General features: G+C 32.8%; 1 protein-coding gene across 1 annotated transcript; it reads right to left on the reverse strand.

Annotated features, from left to right (window-relative positions):
• Nucleotides 1-2,091: 2,091 nt before the first annotated feature.
• On the reverse strand, nucleotides 2,092-9,795 carry LOC120350681 (ornithine carbamoyltransferase, mitochondrial-like). Its single transcript, XM_039425253.1, has 4 exons — nucleotides 9,690-9,795; nucleotides 6,186-6,446; nucleotides 4,005-4,287; nucleotides 2,092-2,330 (listed from the first exon to the last, which is right to left on the reverse strand). The coding sequence occupies exons 1-4, from the start codon at nucleotides 9,698-9,700 to the stop codon at nucleotides 2,151-2,153; spliced, it is 735 nt and encodes a 244-aa protein (XP_039281187.1). The 5' UTR covers nucleotides 9,701-9,795; the 3' UTR covers nucleotides 2,092-2,150.

Consider the following 9,795-nt stretch of genomic DNA (forward strand, 5'->3'; position numbering starts at 1 on the left):
AACTGGATACAAACAGTAGAATTGAAAACGTTTATTAATAAAGTTACAAAAAAGTAAATCCCATTATGAAAACGATAGCTTGAAACAAAGACCTTAAAGAGATATCTTTAAGGTCCTTGGCTTGAAACGTAACTGAAGTGGAATCTTGGCATCATCCACATTAAAAAATTAGCTCATCTGAGATAAATTGAGGGATCATTGAAACTCATGGACATTATTTAGGATTTCCAACTGGATACAAACAGTAGAATTGAAAACGTTTATTAATAAAGTTACAAAAAAGTAAATCCCATTATAAAAACGATACCTAAGTGAAGTGAAATCAAATCAAATTCAAATTTCACAATTTACAAATAATACAGTACAGTTACAGTACATTTATATATACCCTTACGTTATGAGAGACTCACATGTAGGCTTAAGCCTGTGTTTGTGAGGGCCTGGCGTAATTCGCTGAATTTAAAATCCATAAACTAAATTATGAAAATTGATATTATATTAAACAAATTGAGAAAAATACAGATTAAAAAAAATTATATGAGTAAATATGTTGATATTATAGGAAGAAAACAAATAATTGGCTGCAGAAACAGCCAGTTATAATTAATGACTAAAAGTTAGTAGAACTAAAAGGTACACTATAGCAATGTAATTAATACCAAGTTATAAAGAATTTTCCAAACTAAAAATGAAAGATGGTGATGAAGATGGACAATCCAATCAAAAACATGTAATACTAAAACAGTAAACTACACTGGCTACAAAAAAATAAAATAATAATAATAATAAGCAATATGGGACTTGGATTTCGAAGGACCACGGGCAAGATCACCAAGTTCCACATTCCCTACCTATATACAGAGAGAAGCACGCGTTCAGACTCCTCTTGGACACTTATAATTAACCACTTCTCAACAAGTCGCTTATACGGGCCTGATCTGTAATTTTGAAAAGTTTTAAGATAGTCAGGTATGTTTCTAAGTATTATGTGTGACAGGTACTGAATATTAGTTGTTGAATATGTTTTATTTAATCTTGGAGTCTGTATATTGTTTATATGTGATGCTCTCTGGTGGGGTATCTATGATCTATTGTATTGTTAAAAATTTGGTTATGGTGAGAGTGCATGTAAATTAAGGCAGATCTCACAAATAGCTGCCTTACATTGAACACTTTGAAGTCCTCATATAATTCTTTAGTGTGACATCTGGGACCTCTCTGCAATGCGACCCTCAAGATAGAATTTTGAGAAACTTTTAAAGGCTCAAGAACAGTTTTATAGCATCCCCCCACACAATTATTCCCCACTGCAACATTGATTGTACATATGCAATCATTATCATCATACATATCACTGACTTTCAAAAATTAGCTTATCCGAGATAAATTGAGGGATGACTTCATTGAAACTCGCATGGAAATTATTTAGGATTTCTAACTGGATTCAAACAGTAAAATTGAATATTTAGCATCATCCACATTAAAAAATGAGCTCATTTGGAATAAAATTGAGGGATGAATTCATTGAATCTCATGGATATTATTAAGGATTTCTAGCTAGATACAAACAATATAATTGAGTCACAAGAAAATATAAATACTGGAATGAAAATGATAGTTAGAAAGGAATAAACGATAGAACTAACAAAACATTGATTTATACACAATAGAATTGGTGAATTGAATCTATTTTATTTTATTATTTCAGCATCTTTCACGTTCATACCTGAAAACTTGTATTTGGAAATAGTTTTCTTGATTTTAAGCTTTATAAAATAAAAACTCAGGAAGTTAAAGTGCAGCTTCTAGTGAGAAAACATGAAGAACCGAATACATAACCTATTAACTTGAGTATTGATAGGAAATGACATTGGCTAATACGGCAAGGAAACATCCAAAAGGATCTCTCTGCCGATAAAAGACATAAGAATATAAATAAATAAATAATACCTAAAAATCAACAATAAATTTAAATTTCTCAATCTCATAAGTGTATGATTGCTTCTCCATTTACATTAATACTTGATTTTTCCCTATGTCTATAGATGGTTCTTCAATAAGTTTTTCTATGTTTAAATGTTTATATGTTCTTCATTTTCAGTTTTTGCTGTGATTCACTTCAACTATCTGCTGGTTATTATACTTACTTCCTAGTTCACAGATCTTACCTCTGTAGTAATTTGTTGACATTGAATATTGTGAACAGTAGTAGCGATTATATCGGAATTTTTTATGGCTTCTTTGGCAGTTTTACAGTTATTCAAGTTGGTAGAATGCATCCTGGATAGAGTGTAGCTTTTATCATAGCAAATCGGTTGGACAGGGAAATTCTGTTGGAAACAAAATGTACAATTCAGTAAAGAATATGGCTAGGCACACACCAGTTAGTCAAGACAAGACTATAGTCACGATTAGTCACAATACTTCACATAGTTGCTTAAGAAGCAACACACAACGATTAGTCATTGCAATTAGTCACAACAATTAGTCATTGCATTTCTACATAAGCAACTATGTGAAGTATTGTGACTAAACGTGTCTTGTCTTTTCTTGACTAGCCGAAATAACCATAAAAAACAAAGTCTCTTCAATTAAGTAGTGTGAATTTAATATTAGAGATTCCTTTTAGGGTGAGGTCACACAATCGTTTCTTCAGGCGTTTTTCAGACAGCTTGCAGCTTTCCGGATCAGCTGATTCCCGAATACCAACCAAATTCAGCCAATCGGAGAGCTTACTGTCCTGCCGACTCGTCTGAAAAACACATGAAAAGCGCTCGTGTGGCCTTGCCCTTATACAAACCACCTTATACAGGTTGGCCCAGAATATACCTAGAATACAATGTAAGGTACCTTGAGTTACCCACAAAAGGTGCAACAGCTGAAGACCATGGATTCTGCATGAAAATTGCAACACAGAAAGATCAGTAAAATTCACTTATATCGACCTTAGTTTATGAGATATATATAGATTTTTCAATATTTTTGAAAAACTTCAATAAACAGAAAGCAATCAGTCAAAATCTAATTCTGAGGATAATATGTTTGGAAAGAGGAAGAAATATCCAATAAGACTCATATAATTTGTTAGACGTTTTTAGACTTTTTGAGAGTTCAAACTGTTTGTAATTTGGCTTTGAACTCGACGAATGTACTTTTTCAACTTTGAGCGCTCATGAAAAGTTCAAAGAAAGGAACAAATCGAATGAAACTTATTGGAAATTTCTCCTCTTTCTAGCCATATCCTTAGAAGTGGATTTTCACTGATAGTTTTATAGTTATTGACGTTTTTAAAAATATTGATTTTTTAATATATCTCGAAAAATAAGTTTGATATAAGAAAATTTTAATGGGAATTTTTTGTTGCGAATTTCATGTGGAATCTATGCTCTTCGTCTGTTACCCCTTTCAAAGTGTTCAAACTGTTTGAAATTTAGCTCTGAACTCGACGAATATACTTTTTTCAATTTTGAAAGCTCATTAACAGTTCAAAAACGTCAAACAATTGGTGAATGTTCTAATTATATCTGCAGATATGATGATTTTTGGTAGAGAGTTAGTGGGGAGGATATTTTTAATATTCTTTCCGAAGAATGGACATTGATATGTCCAAAGCTCCGCCAATTTATGTAGATGCATAACAATATAATTATCTATAGTTATTATATTATTACAAATTGCTTTTTCATATCATATACAGTTCAATAACTATTTTCTAAGTCTATATTATGTAAATTCATCTATAATTTTGCTGTATTGTAAGCTATTGTATATAAGTGTATAAGCCAGTATATATTGTAATCTACATAAATAAAGTACTCAATCAGATGTGTGGCAGAGATTTAGGGTTGTGTGGCAGAGATGATCTTGAGTCACAACTCCGCCTTAACAAAGGCAATTATTCAATTTAATTCTGATGTATTTTAGTATGTCAGTAGAGATTTATTCGATATCCAATATTCGACCAACAAAATCCATAATCCGAATCTACTATACTCTTTACTTACCGGATTCGAGGTACAGTTGTAACTGATGGGAATGCCGAATCTGGGTAGCATCATCATGTAAGTGTTGAGGGCCGAGCAGCCAGGCCCCACCCATCCGAACTTCAAGTGGCTCAGTCTGCCAAAATGCTCGCCAATGGTGAGAATGTTCGCGAGTCCCTCTAGCGGTTGGTACATCCCGCAACCGCAGTACACCACTGGGATCTCACAGCCTTCACTGAACGTTATTATGTCTCTGCAATGCTTTGTTTCCACGAGCACAAGGTCGTAGCAACGAGATATCATTCTGAAAAACACAAATAATGAACAAAATTAGCCTATTCCATTATTTCAAAAACTATCATTAATATGGAAAATGATGAAAATACTTATTAAGAAAATTATTTATTATTAAACGAAAATACAATTTTTTTCAATTTTTTTTTCAAATTCAATTCATTTATTGCCAAAAAGAAAACAAACAATTAAATGCTATTTATTAATCAACACGACCAGAGGAGTTTATTCAAAATATAGGCATGATTACAAAAAGAATATATAAGTTACAAGTATTTACAAAGTATTAATACAATTGGTCGATTATTTGCTGATCTAAGAAAATGAGGACCCCACTATATATGAATATGTGTCGGGATGCCACTAATTTTGCTATTGTTTAAGATTTTATGCCAAAAGTGAGAAACTCTAATAAACATACATCTTGCAAGTCATTAGAAGTTCATGAAACCACATTTATATACACAAATTTAAATTGATAACCTATTATGTAGAAATTCTAGATAAATTTAACATCGAAAACATTTCATGGAAAAAAATCATTAAAATGAAGAAAATAAGAATGAAAAAGTATGGAATTTTTTTCATAGAACTAATTGTTCTCCATGGTGAACAATTTCCGGGGTGGGAAATGCTCAACGATCTATATATACTAACTCTTAGTATCATAGATGGTTGCTTCTGCTACAGCAAATATATTGACAAGAGCAGCAGACGTCTTCGGGGTGATTTACAGCATTTAATTTGGATTTTTGTTTAATAATAATTATTAATCCATTGGCATTTGAATAAATGCAATTTCTCAGTAATTTCCATCTGTAGACTGGTGGCCGCTATGGCTTTCTATGAAATGAGCGCTACTATCCAGAGATTGTGTCAGTTTGGTGTAAGGGTAAGCATTCCTGACTGGCAATTAGGAGGATTGAATAGCAATGCTCTTCGAATTTCCATCTAGCTTTTACCCTGTTGTCGATATTTGCAGTAGCAGAAGTCTTCGGGGTGATTTACAGCATTTAATTTGGAGTTTCGTTTTAAATTAATTATTAATTCATTGATCCTGCAGATTGGTGTTAAATACACACGATGTGTTGGTTACAACACGAATCTTCAATCCTGTGTACAAGTCTAATAAATTTGTATGTTGGTTTCAACACAGAACTGCAGTCCTGTGTACAATCTAATAAAATGTGAATGTGACAAAAATAGAACTGTGTTTTTCCAATTATGGACAAATTCCACAATAAAAATTCTTGTTAAACAAAAATCCAAATCAAATTCTGTAATTCACCCCGAATACTTCTGCTACTGCAAATATTGACAACAGGGTAAACAGCTAGCTGGAAATTCGATGAGCGCTACTATTAAAAAATTATTTGTCAGCCGGGAATTAAACCCAGTACCTCCTGATTGCCGGTCAGAAATGCTACCCTTGAACCAAACTGACAATATCTAGATAGCATTTAGAGCATTTAATTTGATTTTCGTTTAATAACAATTAGGAGGCAATTTGGAGGTACTGGGATCGATTCCCGGGCTGACAAATAATTTTTGAATAGTAGCGCTCATCGAATTTCCATCTAGCTGTTTACCCTTTTGTCAATATTTGCAGTAGCAGAAGTCTTCGGGGTGAATTACAGCATTTGATCTGGATTTTCATTTAATAATAACTATTGATTCATCAGCATTTGAATAATTGCAATATCTCAGTAATTACCATCTGTAAAATAGAATTTTGTTAAATAAGAATTGATATTGTGGAATTTGTCCATAATTGAAGAGACACAGTTTTATTTTTGTCTCATCCACATTTTATTACATTGTACTGCAGCAAAAGTCTTCAGGGTGAATTACAGAATTTAATTAAATTTTCGTTTAATAATAATTATCAATTCTATTTTATTCACATACTTGCCAAAGTCCTTTTTAGACGTCAAGTTATGCCAGTCAAACGTGATAGGCATTATTTCTCCACCCAAACTCTGTGTCACGGACCACAGAGCAACTTGGGGCACACAGTTTTTAGCATCATTCTCACTGATTATTGTCACCTTTTTGCCCTTTAAGACTTGGGGAAGTTTGCAAAGTTCCAGACTCTTCAAGACTTTCACATTATCCATAACCTTTATCAATTGGTCAGCTTCCATGATCATCGCATTGAATAAGTTTTTTCTGGAATTGGAACAAAAAGTTGTTATTTATTAAGAATTCAATAAGTTATACCATCGAGATAAAAGATAACATAAAGAATAAATATCCTTTAGTATAGGGCGTTTATGTTCCAGATTTCACTGTTAACTCAAGCCATTAGTCCTAGTAGTTCTTTTTCGTGAAGCTCTGTGATGCTGATAGTCTCTCATACTGTGCCGTTCTTAACACTCTCATCCGGCCAAAACAGTATACTGTAGTCGACAATATAATCGGGTAGAGGTAAAAAATCTGCATGGAATTTGGAACATAAACTATCTATAACATGGGATATCTTCTTATGGTATCTTTTCTCTACTCTTTTCCTATACCCTACACTAAGGGTATTCATTTGAATGAACACTAATAAATTACAAGGTGATATATTTTTAAAGGTTGAAAGTTAGAGTATCAAACAAAATAAAGTGATAGGGACTTCTTTTCACGCTGCCAAGCCGATTTCACCGCACCGTAGCGTAGCTTGAAATATTTAGGCTCGCCGCAAAGTAGATCCACGCTAATCCACTAAAAGCAACCCACACCGTGGGATGTTTTGTAAACCATTGCTATAGAAGAATTATCAATTATTCATAATCAATCAGCCGACAAGTGGATTATTCATTGCATGTATTAAACAGATGTCTAGATGAGAAGCCTAGCCATGATTTACAAAACATCCCACGGCGTGGGTTGCTTTTCGTGGATTAACGTAGGTCTACTTTGCGGCGGGCCTTAGACTAGGTACAGTATTTAAAGTTTGTTTTTGTGGTGTGGCGAAAAATAGAGTTTGCAACTCGTGCAAAAACATTTTGCCAACACTTATCAAGTTTTTGACTCTGTCTCTAACTTGAAAACTGCGATCTCAAGAGCCGGCAGCAAACACACATTTTCCACCCTTAGGGCCGTTTGCACGGTAACAGTTTAAACTAAATTTCATTTTAAACTACATTAAATCCGTATCAAGTCTCGTTTGTTTTAATGTATTCAATTTTGAGTTTAAGCCACCAGCTGATTAAATTCAGTTATGCTTTGACTGTGCAAAACGGTCCTTATAGGTGCAAAATATATCATGGTAGCCTACTGTATTTTATAGGTACGCGTCTCTCAAACTCCTAGGGCTAATGAATAGGACTACCTATATATTATATAGGTATATTATATATTATATAACTTATTAAGTTACTATCCTTGCGCGACACAAAGATCACTTGCAGCGTTTTCCAATCTAGTTTTCAAACTCATTCCTAAAAAGATAGAGACGATAAACATGTATCTATATGGTCATGTTTTTATTAGTTTAGTCCTATTATGAAAAACAAGCAAGTGTAGACAAATTAGAGCGGGCTTACAAGCCGTGTGAAAAAGATCTTGTATGACATCAACTTCTATTTTCTAATTATTATTAAACAAAAATCCAAATTAAATGCTGTAATTCACCCCGAAGACTTCTGCTACTGCAAATATTGACAACAGGGTAAACAGCTAGATGGAGATTCGATGAGCGCTACTATTCAAAAATTATTTGTCAGCCGGGAATTTCTATTTTCTACTCAAGTTAGGTACTAGTAGGTGGCCACCTATATAAATTTGAAAAAAATTAACATAGGCCTTCATAGTTACGGTAACATTGTCAATATATTCTTAAATTGCGATTGTTTGGGTATTCAATTGCTATAGCCTACTTCTAAATTGAATTAGTTCTGGAAAGAAAATACAAATATTGAAGACCTATGTTTTTCCGCGCTTATTTACGGCTCCGAAACCTGGACGTTTAAGAAACCAGTACTACAGAAAATAGCAACAGCTCAAATGGTGATGGAGAGGAGCATAATAAACATAGGAATGCTGGATAGGAGTTAGAAATACATCCAAGGCAATAAGAAAATCAGACGATGTACTGAAGACAATAAATTAAGGCTGTGCAAAGGCTAAAAATAAACTTTCTACTCGTGATATTCCCCAAGTTTTTCGATTTGTATAATCATCAAGCTATAAAAATGAAAAAGTTTTCTCAGGTAAACATTTTTTTCGATCATTACTTTTTGAGATATGAGCGCCTGAAGTTTGAATTTTTGGAACAGAACATTTCAAATTCGGTAAGATTTAAATCCATGAGATTTAGAGGATGGATTGATTCTTCATAGTATTGTTGATCTAGTAAAACAAAAATTTCTGAAAAAATCAATTTTTGAAAAAGTTATTCAATTTACCAAAAATGACTCACCTAGAAGGATATTTTTAGTAAAGTGAATAACTATCTTAAAAATTGATATTTTCAGAAAATTTTTGTTTTACTAGATCAACAATACCATGAAGAATCCTTCTCTAAATCTCATGGATTTATATCTTACCGAATTTGAAATGTCCCAAAAATTTAATCTTTAGGCGCTCATATCTCAAAAAGTTAATGATCAGAAAAAAAATTTCCTGAGAAAACTTTTTAATTTTGATACAAATCAAAAAACTTTGAAAAATATCACGAGTAGAAAGTTTATTTTCAGCCTTTGCACAGCCTTAAGACTCTGAAGTGGAAGTGAGCAGGTCATGTCGCTAGATTGGAGGATGGCAGATGACTAAACTTAGTGGAAGCCCAACTGGAGAAAAAGGAGAATTGGAAGGCAACAATTCAGATAGGAAGACGACATTGTGAGAGTGACTGGGAATAGATGGGCGGTGGGCGCAAAATACAGATGAGAGAATTATATTTCTTATAGTGGAGGAGCCTGGGAGAGGCCTGTGTCCAATAGAGGACCCGGCTTCCATACACAAAAGAAAACGAACATTTTTGCATTTGAAAATTTAATTTTCAATTTTAATTAATTCTAAGAGAAAATGTACATTTGAATTTAGTATTGCCGTTATAAGTATTATCTTGGCAGAGATGTTTAATTTTTCATATTATTCTACTTATTATATAGTGTTGGGGACCAATAGTCTCTATTTATTATTATTACTTCTAAATTGATTATAAATATTTACACTTTTTTATGTATTTGAACACGACATGCAGTCGATTATTAAGTAATCGACTTTTTACTTAATAATCGACTGCATGTCGTGTTCAAATACATAAAAAAGTGTGTTTATACAAAGCAGCTTGGAATGAATCAAGAAACCATCACCTATAAATATTTAGTAACGGAGTGATTGAATGATAATACTAAGCCTAAATTTATTTATTCTGTTGAAATCTAACTTCGTGGTTATAAACAATGCTAGCAGATTTACCTGTATTTCATTGCTTTTCTTATTCAAATGTTTTTAATTCCAAAAACTTTTAGGTTAATAATAATGTTTATTTGAGTCACACGTAAAAGCTGCAATAAAAACATGT

Source organism: Nilaparvata lugens, chromosome 3 (genome assembly GCF_014356525.2).
Source record: "Nilaparvata lugens isolate BPH chromosome 3, ASM1435652v1, whole genome shotgun sequence".
In the NCBI taxonomy this organism is placed as follows: domain Eukaryota; kingdom Metazoa; phylum Arthropoda; class Insecta; order Hemiptera; family Delphacidae; genus Nilaparvata; species Nilaparvata lugens.

Coding starts and splice junctions, on each gene's coding strand:
- LOC120350681 (XM_039425253.1), bottom strand. Junction 4,288..6,185: donor TCTAAAAAGGACTTTGGCAA/GTATGTGAATAA, acceptor TGTGTTTTTCAG/AATGATATCTCGTTGCTACG. Junction 2,331..4,004: donor ACAACTGTACCTCGAATCCG/GTAAGTAAAGAG, acceptor TGTTTCCAACAG/AATTTCCCTGTCCAACCGAT.